Genomic DNA, 15,014 nt, shown 5'->3' on the forward strand with positions numbered 1-15,014 from the left:
GTCATTGCTCTGGCTTTTGAAATACCATTCAAAGGCAATTCTTAATAAAGTGCTACTTCCTACGAGTAAAAGAGTGAAATGTCTCCCTCCCGACTAGCGGACGATTACTGAACTACTGGTCTTGGTACGCTTCTAGCGGGAATTGTAAACAATAGGACCGGACATTTGGTTTTCCAGATTTCGTCCATAAATCCGAAACCTGTTAAATGGATGTCTGTTCAATTGAGGTTCCTCTGTATATTAAAAGTTACGTTTTAGCTGAGATTGTGGGTCTAGTGATTGTTATACCTCCGACTTGAATGAGCATGACATTACAGTTATCTTAAGCACTTCCTGATAATGATGATAAGAGTTTAAACCCATCGCGTTTGTGGTGTTTCCCAGGGACAAAGATTTTCTCAGCGAGTATCAATGAAGTTATGGTTTCAGAGCCTGCAGGTTCTCTCAATCCCACCATGCACTCTGATAATAGGATTAAATATTCAACCTGCACATCTGATACACTCTCACAGAAGCTTAAAAGTTCTGAGTGTCACATACTGTTATTATTAAGGCACTTTTTTTTTGCCACAGCCGGTCAAGCTCAGCAAATTAAAAGCGAACTCCATATCCGCTCCATTATGAGAGTCAGGAGCCACTCACCCACCTATGACGCGCTTATAAATATTAACACAGTATCTAAAATAGCGATCCCGACCCATTTTACACTGGCTTAAAGCCATGCTGGTATGGGCTTAAACATGAGCCCTGTTCAATAAAGCACAAGCAATAAAATAGTGATGGGAGCAGCGCATGAAAAAGATCCATCACAGCATAGTTTCTCATTCATAATTTACCATCTTAATGTAATTCAACAGCCTCGACGCTCTGCAGATATTTTTTTCCCCTAACAGATGACCCTCGAGTGAAGTGGCTCATCACTAATGACAGGCTACATCACAAGAATCTCTTGTGTCGGAAATTGCGAGCCGCCAAACAAAAGGTTCAAAGCACATAAAAGCTTCTAAAAAGTTGTCGAGCAGCAGGAGGAGACTCCCTGACTCTCTGTTTACATCTTTTCTGCCAGCACATTCAGTGTCACGCTGACATAATTTCTAACGCATGGAAATGCAATGTCAAGTCATTTTCAAAAGTGACTGTTAGAGTATCAAAAGATGTTAAAGAAATCTTGCTGCTCAGATCTTCTACTCCAGTGTCATTTGCTGAGTCTGAGAGAAGAAGTGTGCACGGGAAGAGACTCACACACAGTCAGTCAGAGTAAACTTCCAGTTTATATATATGTGTATATAATAATGTGAAACTATGTCTAAGCTTAGTGATAGATAGATAGATAGATAGATAGATAGATAGATAGATAGATAGATAGATAGATAGATAGATAGATAGATAGATAGATAGATAGATAGATAGATAGATAGATAGATAGAGGCAGTGGTAGCTTAGTGGGTAGAACCCACTGAAAGGTTGAGAGTTTAAGTCCCACCTCTGTCATGCAGCCACTATTGGACCCTGAGGAAGGCCTTTAACCCTCTCTGCTCCATGGGCACCATACAATGGCTGACCCTGTGCTCTGACCCCAGCTTTCAAACAAGCTGGGCTATGCGAAGAAAGAATTTCGTTGTACTGTATGTCTGTATCTGTACACCGACCAGGCGTAATATTATGAGCACTGACAGGTGAAGTGACTAACACTGATTATCTCTTCATCACGGCACCTGTTAGTGGGTGGGATATATTAGGCAGCAAGTGAACATTTTATCCTCAAAGATGATGTTAGAAGCAGGAAAAATGGGCGAGCGTGAGGATTTGAGCGAGTTTGACAAGTTTGCTCTTGTGGGGTGTTCCCGGTCTGCAGTGGTCAGTATCTATCAAAAGTGGTCCAAGGAAGGAACAGTGGTAAACCGGCCACAAGGTCATGGGCGGTCAAGGCTCATTGATGTACGTGGGGAGCGAAGGCTGGCCCATGTGGTCCGATCCAACAGACAAGCTACTGTGGCACAAATTGCTATCGATCTATCTATCTATCTATCTATCTATCTATCTATCTATCTATCTATCTATCTATCTATCTATCTATCTATCTATCTATCTATCTATAAGTTAGGAATGATTTTGATGAAGCATCAGAGCAGCTTTGATTAGGAATCACATGAAGATTAATAACAGTGCTGATCGACCTGTTTTATTGTACCAGGGAGTCGTTACACAGTCACACAGAGAGAAGCAAATGATTTTCTGTTTCTTTGTAAATGTTTTGAATGAGACCTCTAACAGATAGTAAAATATGTTGATTAATGGACCTCTGAGAGGGAAAAAGGAACTTCAAGGAGAAAGGCTTGGGTTATTTATTACTCTCATTAAAATATTTCGTATGATTCTCCCTGAATGGCATTTCGAGCAATTCGACCAGAGCACATTTATAAAACCTGACCAAAAATTACACAGTTCAAGTAAGTTCTACAATTCTTTATCATGACTTGAGCAGAATTCTGTATGCTCTTTTTTAGGTTGGTTTATTTATAAATGAACTCCTGCAGTACTGGAGCTAAAAGCAAGATTACAGAACTGAATTACAAACTCTGCATGAAAATGAGCAGCACAAAACAAAATTAGATGAGTTAATAAAGTCAATTATTTATTTATTTCTACCAAACATGCATCTTCATAATCGTCAGAGAAGAATTAAACTTTGTAAAGTCGCAATGTGGTACTTTAATACAACACTGTATAAATATTAACTGCAGTGATTTTCCACTAAGAATCAATAAAAAAAGGACACAATATGGTTTAGACTTTGTGTACACTATATTAAATATTTTTAGGGTTCAATTCTATGCTTTCTCTCTCTCTTTGTCTCGTTCTTTTTTAACAGGAAAATCACCAGGTTAAAGTAAAAGCAGATATTAAAAATAAATAAATAAAAAGCATTTGTCCAAACAAAACACTAAATTAGATTCCTGTTCTTCAATTTTAGTCATGCAACTGACTTTATAAGACTTTAAGATAAAGCACTGAACAACAGCAATTCTACAGTACTACAGTAGTATGTGCCAGATTGCTTTTATTTATTCATTTTATTTTTATTTATTTATTTTTACCAAAATAGACAGGCATAATCTGCAACTTTTACAAAAGTCTTAGTTATTACTTTATAATAAACCAAAGTAATAAATGAGGACCTGTAACAAAAGCTAAAAGCTTGTTAAAAGCTTGTAACAAGTAAAATTTTAGGACACTACACATTTTTGTGTCAGTTTAAGTATCAAACACTAGGTGGGGCCAAATCCCGAGCTTTTAAATGCGCTGCTTTTGAAATTGATGGTTAAATCTGATCATTTTGTGTTTTTACAGAACACAGAAGAATGTCTGTTTTGACAGGTTCGGATTACTGTATGTAAGTTATAGTTGTATCGTGTTTTAAAAAGTTTTTTTGACTGCCTGTTTTTCCCTAGATGTCAGGAATTGTCTTCATTGGATGGTAAGGTCTTATTTAAAAGAAAATATTCTGTAGAATGCATTAAAAGTGCACTGCGAGCTTAAAATATCAATATATTAAAAACAACATTAATAATTGTTTTGTGATGCATTACAATTTAAACTAAAAACAATTAGTTGCTTAATGCATTTCGATTATGTTTATGATTGGTTCCATATAAGTATAATAATATTCTCCACTGCGCTGTAGCCCATAACTCTATTGAGATGTAAAGTTTGTTAGATTATGGACAGCAGCAGTTATGCTCCAGCAGCTTCTAATTAATAGTAGATCTGTTTTGTGATTCATTGTTATTTATTAATCACAAATAAAAGCCAGGACTAACTCGCTCTCCCAGCCGTGCTAACGTTCTAGGTCACAACGATGCGCAGCACAATTAGTTACCGTGTCCCAACGTCTCCTTCCAAACGCCTGAGTGTTCGTCAGTTCAGTTTATTCTGCCATTCATGATAAAGCAATGCCCACTGACAGGCTGTCAGCCAGACTTCAGGATGAGTTAGCTAGCTGGAGAATGAGCAGCGATTGTACCGCTACGTTGCCTCACTTAACACCATCCCTCTTAGCACAATGATGTATCAGTCAGTAAAAGCTACAGAGAGGCAAGTGGGGAGCCATGGGCATGTTTTAAGCGTGGGCAGAGATTAGCATGATCCGTCACCATCACAAACAAACTGGGGCAACTCCTTATCTTTTCATCTCACACACAGCCTGGGCAGAGAGACTCTGGTTGTTTGCTCGTCCTCACCTCACTGTTTTTCCACAGATCACGCATCGACGCCGCAGCGCTCGCAAATTCTCTTTACCATCAGATCAAAGTGGGGCTAATGTGCTTCTCGCGGCTTCGCTCGAGCCCTCCAGACACCGACGGATGTTGCTCAGATGAGGGAGTGTGCAAATGAGCTTAGTAAATGAGGTGTGACTTGACTCCTCTGGCCATGCTACACAGATGCTAATGTGGCGCAGGCAAATTGCTGTTTTTGCAGGAAATCTGGATCGAGAGGCGATGCGCACCTGAAAACATGTCACAACAGATCGAACCTGAACACAGTGTGGTGGTTTCATTACTAAAATAAACAAGTCTATCACTAAAACACAATCTATTAGGGCAGTTGTAGCCTAGCGGTTGAGGTACTGGACTAGCAATCAAAAGGTTGCTGGTTCAGGCCCCACCACTGCCAGGCTGTCACTGTTGGGCCCTTGAGCAAGGCCCTTAATCATCAATTGCTTAGACAGTATACTGTCACAGTACTGTAAGTCACTTTGGATAAAAATGTCCCCTAATTGCTTAAAATGTAAAAATGTAATGTAATCAAGCGCTATTCTAATATGTGTAGGCAGTTGTAGCCTAGTGGTTAAGGTACTGGACTAGAAATTGAAAGGTTGCTGGTTCAAGCCCCACCACTGCCAGGTTGCCACTGTTGGGCTCTTAAGCAAGGCCCTTAACCCTCAATTGTAAGTCGCTTTGGATAAAAGCGTCTGCTAAATGCCGACAATGTAAATGTAAAACCTATCAGCGCTTGGCTCTGGTGTATCATGCCTGTCGCTCTACACTAGCATTAGATGGACCCAAAAACAAGGTGGTCCAATCCTAGATCCAACACAAGATCCAGCTTCAGGTCTTACGTCTTCCTTTCTCACAACAGTCCAGATCAGATCAGTGAGGGATAGAAAAATCCCTCTTCACTGCACGTCTCGGCACAAGCAGAGAGATGTTATCACTGCTGGAGGTACGTTGATATATCACACAACAGCACAGACATAAAGCAGCACTAGAAAAATGGTCACCCACTGAAAGAGATCTCACTGATGTGCAGCCTAGCTTTGGCCTAACGTGGTGTTACATAGGCTGCGTCGCATACTTAAGCAGTACGTACTAAATTCGAGGCGTCCGCCGTCTTACCAACGTCACATGATGCATGACGTCACATCGTCACAGATTTTAAAATCAGACAAAGTTAATTCTAACGTTCTCCACAAAGCTACTCATAACGTTATTCAGGGTTGTACTTAATCACTCACTCACTCACTCACTTTCTTAACTGCTTATCCAGTTAGGGTCACGGGGGGCTGCTGGAGCCTATCCCAACTTTTCAATGGGTGCAAGGCACACAGTACCGCCGCCAGTTCATCGCAGGGCAGACACACATATACACACACACACACACACACACATTCACCTATAGGGCAATTTAGTGTCTCCAATTAACCTGACTGCATGTTTTTCGACTGTGAAAGGAAACCGGAGCTCCCGGAGGAAACCCACGCAGACACGGGGAGAACATACAAACTTTGCACAGAAAGGACCCGCACCGCCCCGCCTAGGGATCGTACCCAGGACCTTCTTGCTGTGAGTTGACAGTGCTACCCACTGAGCCATCGTGCTGCCCTGTACTTAATCATAACAATGTTAATTTTTTTCTTACTTACACTTTCCACTTCATGCCATCTTTCAGCTCCAGTTGAATTATGGGATAGATTATCGGACTGCAGTGTGCTGTGTTTGCACACTCAAAATGTCCACCCATGCAGTAGGTCATCCAGGTCCTTATTGCATACTGTTTATTGAATACTACATATTCGGACACACTAACCACTCTCTCGCGTACTGTTCTGTATGGATGTATGCGATTTCAGACCCAGCCATAGTCACACAGAGAGAAGCAAATGATTTTCTGTTTCTTTGTAAATGTTTTGAATGAGACCTCTAACAGACAGTAAAATATGTTGATTAATTGACCTCTGAGAGGGAAAAAAGGAGAAAGACTTGGGTTATTCATTACTCTCATTAAAATATTTCGTATGATTCTCCCTGAATGGCATTTCGAGCAATTCGACCAGAGCACATTTATAAAACCTGACCAAAAATTACACAGTTCAAATAAGTTCTACAATTCTTTATCATGACCTGAGCAGAATATGATTCTCCCTGAATGGCATTTCAAGCAATTCGACCAGAGCACATTTATAAAACCTGACTAAAAATTACACACAGTTCAAGTAAGTTCTACAATTCTTTATCATGACCTGAGCAGAAATCTGTATGCTCTTTTTTTAGGTTGTTTTATTTATAAATGAACTCCTGCAGTACTGGAGCTAAAAGCAAGATTACAGCACTGAATTAGGAACTCTGCATGAAAATGAGCAGCACAAATGAGTCAATTATTTATTCATTTCTACCAAACATGCATCTTTGTAATCTTCAAGAACATGTTAAACATTGCAGAGTCGCAATGTTGCAGTTTAATACAACACTGTATAAATATTAACTGCAGTGATTTAGAAACATCCTTGGTTCTGAGGTAACAAGGTGCTAATGATAATGATAAAATAATCTCTAATAAAGATAATCTAGAATAATCTAGAACAGGAATAATCTAGTCGCAACCCTTGGGTGGATCGCAGAGCATTTTAAAGGGGACACATGTGAAATAAACTTGTACATGAGCGCCCCCTTGTGGAGGCTTTACATAAAATCTTGTAAACCACAGTGGGACCAGATTGCCACTGTTTTTATTAATGTAAGTATTTCATTTTGGACAATCATGTAGGACAAAACGTGGGTCAATTGAAACAAACAAAAAAAGAAACCCTGATGTAGAATAAGGTGCGGCACGGTGGCTCGCCTCACAGCAAGAAGGTCCTGGGTTCGATCCCCAGGCGGGGTGGCCTTTCTGTGTGGAGTTTGCATGTTCTTCACGTGTCTGTGTGTGTTTCCCCCTGGGAGCTCCTACAGCCCAAAAACATGCAGTCAGGTTAATTGGAGACACTGAATTGCCCTATAGGTAAATGGGTGTGTGTGTGTATGTGTGTCTGCCCTGCGAAGGACTGGCGCCCCATCCAGGATGTTACTGTGTGCCTTGCACCCATTGAAAAGGCTCCAGCAGCCCCCCCAGCGGCCCTAATTGGATAAGCGGCTAAGAAAGTGAGTGAGTGAGTATTTATTTGGGTTTTTATGCCATGTTCAACACGTCATTTAATGGAAAAAACAGGTATTATGTTTCTGTCTACTTTATCTTGTCTTTATATTTTGGTCCATTTATATTTTCATCAGGCTTGTTTATTATCTGCTGATTAAATTTAGCTTTGCTGGAGGAACAGGAAGCACCAAACTGTAGTTTTGAGAAACACTGTAGTAGCTTCCAAAATGGCAAATAATCTTCGAAATAGTTCAAGGTTGGTGTATCTATTAAACTGATAAATGACTGTAGAAGGAACAAATCTGTGTATGAGCCTTTTTATTGCTGCCATATAATAAGCAGGCTCAGGTTCCCAACAGTCCTGTCAATGCACAAAATGTTTTGCAGAGAATATAATGGATTGTAATGAGTTTTTTTTCCTCAGAACATTGGATCTGACCACAGCTGGGTTTTTTGGTCACAGAAAAGCATCTCTGTGCCTAAAGACTTTACAAAAGGCCAAATTCCACTCTCTCTTTTCTGTGCCATGATTTCCATGCCAGTATTCAGTATCTGCTCTTGCACAGGGTGTAACAAAACGCTAAAGGTTTTTACCCAGCACTGTGGGAACTCCTTACCAGAAAACATTTGTGTTCCAAGTCAATCAAAGTGATTTTTTGAGCAGGGCGGGTATGTCCAGTGAGTAAAGCGAACCAGCTCTGCAGTTTTAAGCTCGCCAGTATTCCATTCGGATTGCGAGATGCACCAAGCAACAACAGCACTTTTTTTCCCCCTCACAAACGCGACACAGTTTTGTATGCACCAGAGAAACGACATGCTATTCTTAGCCCTAGGTCTGTTCTGTGTGGTTAACTCAACTGAAGACACAGACAGAAAAGAGACGACGCCTGAAGAAACTCTCGTCAAGTTCGGATGCGTCGTTCGCCGGATCGTGCGCAGAGCTTTTAACCCTGTGCGCTAACAGGCTAAAACCAGTCACACAAACAGCCGGGCGTTTTCTTTGATGTCTGTGTTTGGGTTGCAAATTCAGTTTGAAGCCGGTGCTACAGAGAATAAAGAACTTCAGGGCGTCTATGCTGTACAAAACCCTAGGCTAAAATTGTCAGATGCTTGTTGATTTTTACGCCGTTGCTCTGATGCGGAATCTATTTTATAGATATTAATCTTGCTTAAAATATCCCTCCCTGCTCAAAGACAAACAATTCGATTTATTTACCATGCTTAATGATAAAGTGTCACTAAACTAAACTCACTAAACCTAGTTACTGAACAGGCTCACAGAGATGCTGCCAATCCACCTAGCTGCATATCTTTGGGAGGTAGGAGTCCCTTGAGTATCTGCCATGCCTGCACTGTGTCTCCTGGGATTTTTGTTATGCAGATTTATGGAATATCTGGTGCCCTCTAAATCCCTGGCACATTATCCAGGTTGTATTCTTGAATATATGGCAGATAAACACCAGTTATTTATTAATGACCCTGAATTAAAATTCCCCTCTATTCCCCCCTAGTGGTGGAACCTGTAACTGTCCGGTGTCATCTGCAGTGCATTTTTATGTGTCCTTAGTCACAGTGTGTGGTGCCTACATTACTGCCCACCCTGGGGGCTCTGTTCTGTATAATTGGGGTTAAACGAAAGTCAGATTTACATCCAACCAACAATTTTTCTACCAACTTTAACACACATCAGATGCTGTGGTATCATAATATGATTCTACTCGGAGCCAGGGTGAGAAAGTAGGTCTGGAAATGGTTTTACAGTGTTTAAATGTTCAGAATTACATAGAAATTATAGCGGGATCATTTGCACTAGGTAAAATATGCGACCGGGTGCCATGCACGTGCAGGAATCACCAAACTAAACAGGTGAATTGAATATTCGGATATATCCAAACTGTATATATCCAAAAACAGTGCAAATCTATTCTTACAAGTGCATCAAATCCCCCAGTGTCTATAAAACACAGATGCTACCGTGAAAATGGAAATAATAGAATCATCATACCGGCTATAGTAGCTCTTTTCGGAAGGATGGTGATGGCTCCCACGGCTGCATCCTCCAGGCCATGAATGGGGCTGTTCTTCGCCCCCCAGCTGTCAGAGCCAATCCACAGGAAGTGTCCCACTTGGTCTGCTCTTTTACTGGCATTAAGAATCTCCCTGCAAGCATTCCCAGACAGTCATTAGAATGACCCAGAGGCCCACTATGGGTATCTCTAGACAAGTGTAACAGCAACACAGATGAAGCCATATTCTGTAGCCACACAAACACAGCATGACATGCAGTAAACAACATAAACAAAACTCATTTAGGACGGGAAGTATCCGCTGCCCGGATCTTTGGACTGGGACTGAACTGGAATTGAACGAGACTGAACACTGATTTAAGGTCTGGTGTGATGCCTGTAGCATTTCTCATAGCTTAGCAACAGATGCGTGTGGATCAATGGCTTTGATACTACAAAGGTGTTGGGATACTACAAAGGATTTTGGGGTGTTGGGAGGTTAAGGAGGGTTCCCAAAATTCAATATTTTTATTGACAATTCCCACTCACCAACCACTAACTATTTACATGTGTGGCGTCTAGCAGACACTGTTATACAATTATGACCAAGCAATTGAGGGTTAAGGGCCTTGCTGAGAGGCCCAACAGTAGCAACTTGGTGGTGATGGGGCTTGAACCAGCAACCCTCTGATTACTAGTCCAGTACTTTAACCACTGAGCTACCACTGTGCCTCAATATAATGAGCACTAGCACATCCTTGCTCTGAGACTGATGTTAGGCTACCGCCTCTCAATTAGCTGCAGTTGGTGCATTGTCATTGGGCAGATTACAATACCTGGATGAAGGGCAGCCTGATTGATAGGGGAGGCATTAATGCCATTTCTCTCACCCAAAATACACAGCCAATCAGCTGTAAGCTTCTGGATGGTTTGTTGTAGGGTGGATTTGTTTTTGCTGTGAGAAAAAGGTCCGTCCCTACCCCAACTGCAACAAAGCATAGGTGAGGTGGGTTCTGCTTTTCTCTGCTGTACTTGATGCTGGTCATGGGTTTGGTGGGGCTTCTGATTCGTCCCAATATAAAGTAGTTCCTTTCTGTAAAGGCTGGGACATCAGAAAACAGGACTGAAGCGAAATGAGCGCTCTTGTGAGAACCATTATACGGAAAGCAACCAAAATATGTAGCTTTTGACTTTGCGAGGCCTTAAGTGATCGGGTCTTTGGTCACTTCCTTTGTGTTTTTGTTACATGTTTGACCTCTGTTGTAAACGTATCATGGATTTAATTTTAATTATAATTACTCTCAAATGTACGAGTTTTTAACTGTCCTACAGTGGATTCAGAAAGTATTCAACCCCTTGACTTTGTGCATACTGTATTACGTTGTGAATTCAACTCTGAATGAAAATAATTTCCATTATTATCAATCAATCGACACACAATCATCTATAATGACAAAAACATTTCTTTATGAGGCTGCACACAGAGCAGAGGAGAGCTGTTGTGTTCCAAATACCATCCTATATACTACATTTATAGCTGCACTACTCATTCAAGGACACTGTATATAATTATGAGTGTGATTTGGGACCCAGCCATCCAGTTCAGTAAAGTTCATAGTTTTGCTAGCAACACTGCAGCCAAACAGTCATTGCTTGTTTAGGCTGTTTGTTTCAGTCCCTGTGTGTTTGTGTGTGTGTGTGTGTGTGTGTGTGTGCTTTGTGTGAATTGCACTGCTTCACACTTCCAGAATAAGCTGCCAGCCCCACCCCCCTCCCCCCCATAAAATATCTTTCCACACACCGATCCACAACAAACAAGAGACCTGAATCATTGCTGAATACACTGTACTGTCTGTATTAAGAGCATTAATAAATTACAATTAGTCTTTATTTACTGGAAGAAAGGGGACAGTAAAGTTAAAAGTCTTACCGAATGTCTTCGTCTGAAGCGAACATAATAACGGCTCGAGCCTGGTTTGTTTCGAGAAGCATCCGAATGATTTTGTCGAAATCAGCCTGCTTGCGGTCGTGGGGGATCTTCAAGGATTGGGCAATGCAGATTCCACCTAAAAAAAGAATGACATCCTTTAACCCTTGTGTCCTGTTAACAGTTACTTTACTTTGGGTGCCAGAGACCCCAGTGTTGTATGGGTAAAAATAAATTATATTGACCCAAGAGACCAAATATCTATCTATCTATCTATCTATCTATCTATCTATCTATCTATCTATCTATCTATCTATCTATCTATCTATCTATCTATCTATCTCTATCTATCTATCTATCTATCTATCTATGTCTGTCTGTCTGTCTGTCTGTCTACATTTACTGGACTTGGTGCACTGTTGGTGTATCTGGATCATGATGCCTCCTACTGTCAGAGCAGCAGCACTTTTACAAGCTTGGGCTCCCAAAATTGAAAATGCTATAAAGCAAAAGTCGGGCAATAAAAGTCATGGCTGGGCCTCTGCAGCATCCTTGTTTGGAGGAGCTTGGCAGGACTCGGTGGCTCGTCTCAGTCCCCCACGGTCCTTGTTTCCACCCTCCTGTTCCCAGCACTCAGAATATTAATGGAGGAACTTCACGCTGCGCTGTAGATCATACAGGGTGAGACAGGAATCCACGCTCTGAGACGCTGGCAGCGCTTTTCACTCTGGATTGACACTGACGCCGGCGGAATCCAAAACACAGACGGATGAGAGCAGCTAAAAGAACGACATACACACGTTATAAACACGCATCTGTGTTTTCCTAAAGAAGAAAAAAAGCTTTTTTACTAGAGACGATGCAGGAGAAATAATGGAAAGTGTCGGATTTAAGATGTGCTAGCTAAGAGAGATGGAGTGCTCAGACTGCTGCAGAATGAAATGATTTAATAAACGCTCCATTGAAAGACTGAGTTATTACGGGAAGGGAAAGCTCTAAAGAGGCAACGGAGAACCAGAGTGAGACGCAAGACTGGAAGACAGAAACCGATGTATAGGAAGTGGCGTTCTATAAAGAGGTCAACATGAGGACAGAACTGCATGGACCGCTCCACCTGGGAATCGAACCCAGGACGTTCTTGCTGTAAGGCGACAGTGCTACCCACTGTGCTGCCTGAGGCATACACTGATCAGGCTTAACATTATGACCACCTTCCTAATATTGTGTTGGTCCCCCTTTTGCTGCCCCATACGCAACAAACAGTGATGCTCTGTGTATTCTGACACCTTTCTATCAGAACCAGCATGAACTTCTTCAGCAGTTTGATCTACAGTAGCTCGTCTGTGGGATCGGACCACACGGGCCAGCCTTCGCTCCTCACATGCATCAATGAGCCTTGGCCGCCCATGACCCTGTCGCCGGTTTACCACTGTTCCTTCCTTGGACCACTTTTGATAGATACTGACCACTGCAGACCGGGAACACCCCACAAGAGCTGCAGTTTTGGAGATGCTCCGACCCAGTCGCCCTTGTCAAACTCGCTCAAATCCTCACGCTTGACTATTTTTCCTGCTTCTAACATCAACTTTGAGGATAAAATGTTCACTTGCTGCCTATCATATCCCACCACTAACAGGTGCCGTAATAAGAAAAAATCAGTGTTATTCACTTCACCTGTCAGTGGTCATAATGTTATGTCTAGTCGGTGCGTTAACACAGGGTTTAATAATACAATTGGCATGGTGGGGCAGCAGGTACTTTGAGTAACACACTGCAATACGAGTGCTGGTGACTTGGGTTCGACTGAGCATTAATCAGAGCCACAGAGAAAGCCGAGGATTCAGTAACATCAAAACATGCTCACTGAAGTATTGTGTGATCCTTCTCGGATAATACGGATGATCAGATCAGCCACTAAATAAAAAATCAAAACAAATATTCTAGTACTAAAGGTCTAATACTACCGCCTTGTCTCCACTAAATCCCGCGGCCGTCTTTATTGTTTCTAATGTATATCGTCTACGTGAGAGCACAGCACATCAGAACCAAGACGTGATGTTCAATATGAGCGCGGAATTCATTTAATTCATTTTGAACAGAATAAAAGCCACATCCTGTCTCTCTACTCTTCCACTATCAATTTCCACTACATATAAACCAGACCTGACTAAGTTAAAAGCTTTGGAAACAGCTCTGGGTTTTTTTTCACAGGGCCATTACCCCATTCATCTCCTTAATGCAGGGTGGCACCCAGGGGTTCGGACCGTTCTCGGTGATCCTGGCGGCGTGACCTGGATTTAATTCTCATGTCTTCCTCTGTCTGAGATGACCATCATGAAACCGATTTAAATTTTCTCCCAGAGGAAGAATAATGACCTCTTGGCTTTTTAAGAACTGCCACTCCGACCTCACTTTCCTTTAAGTTTAAAACTTAGATGCTGCTTTCTTAAACTCTTTCTAACCTGCAGCAAACAAAACGTTTCCACTGTGATATTTTAGCACAGCTACGACAGCCATTAACATCTTTAGAGTGTAATTTGCTTGCTGGTGGTTGCATGAATGGCGCAGGTGGGCAGCAATTAAGCACATTTGCATTTAACATTTGCATTTAATTTCATAAATGTAAAGAACGTTCTCTTGTAAGTTTCCTGTTGGGCTTTTTAATATAATGTTTGGTGAAAAGCAAGTCTTAAATGGTCTTTTTTACCAGAAACAACAATAACTCTCATATTTCTCTATTATTTCCTTCTTTATTTCAGTAGTATTGTATTTTGTAGGTGTAATTGCACGAAAGAAAGAATAGTTTACTGAGCCGAATTCCTTCTTCTCTCTCACTCACTGTCCCCTCTGTCTGATACACAGTGACAGCTACTGGCAGGAGTAATTATACAACAACAAATAGTGATTTTTTTTTCATTTTCTTACCACTGGACATTTTAATATAGAATTTTACAAAATATAAAGAAATCACCAGAAAAACACCGTCCACTGTCCGCTCACTTTATATATATATATATATATATATATATATATATATAGAGAGAGAGAGAGAGAGAGAGACGGTCGGAGTCAACTTATTCGTGGCGTCACGTATTTCACGAATTTCTATTCGTAGTCCGAAATTTGTTTGTACGTTAAGTTGAAAAAGATCGTTCGTAACCCAAAATGTTCGTATGGTAAACCGTTCGTAAATCAAGGGTCGACTGTACATATATACATACATATATACAGACCTCTCTAATGACTGAATTCATGTGTTCATTGTTTCAGCTACAACAATTGCTAACAGGGAAATTATGTGCTTCCAGCTTTTCAGCAACAGTTTAGGGAAGGTCCTGTCCTGTTCCAGCATGACTATAGATCTTGCTTTGTGCACAGGGGCACAAAGACATGACGAACATCAATTGAAGCTTTCTTGACATCATTGCCCAGTCATACAAACAAATGCTCCTTAGACTGAATGGTCACAAATTGCCACAGACACACTTTAAAATCTTGTGAGAAGCCGTTTCAGAACAGCGGCTGTTGGTCCAGCTGAAAGGATCACATAGAGGTCACTCTGTTTTAATACCATTTGTTTCTAAAATGGGATGTCCAGCAAGCTCATGGTCAGGTGTCCAGTTCTACGTTTACATTAATAGCATTTAGCGGACGCTTTTATCCAAAGC

The 15,014-nt window shown here is 41.3% G+C and overlaps 1 protein-coding gene across 1 annotated transcript in view; it reads right to left on the bottom strand.

Moving 5' to 3' along the window:
* The window catches only part of grm7 (glutamate metabotropic receptor 7), a 152,822-nt gene that overhangs the window by 59,186 nt on the left and 78,622 nt on the right, over positions 1-15,014 (bottom strand). Inside the window, exons 3-4 of the mRNA XM_062987165.1 lie at positions 11,350-11,485; positions 9,419-9,573 (exon numbers count right to left, since the gene is read on the bottom strand). Coding sequence (XP_062843235.1) covers positions 9,419-9,573; positions 11,350-11,485 — 291 coding nt within the window. The remainder of the gene's footprint in view (positions 1-9,418; positions 9,574-11,349; positions 11,486-15,014) is intronic.

Source organism: Trichomycterus rosablanca, chromosome 24 (genome assembly GCF_030014385.1).
Source record: "Trichomycterus rosablanca isolate fTriRos1 chromosome 24, fTriRos1.hap1, whole genome shotgun sequence".
NCBI classification, from domain to species: domain Eukaryota; kingdom Metazoa; phylum Chordata; class Actinopteri; order Siluriformes; family Trichomycteridae; genus Trichomycterus; species Trichomycterus rosablanca.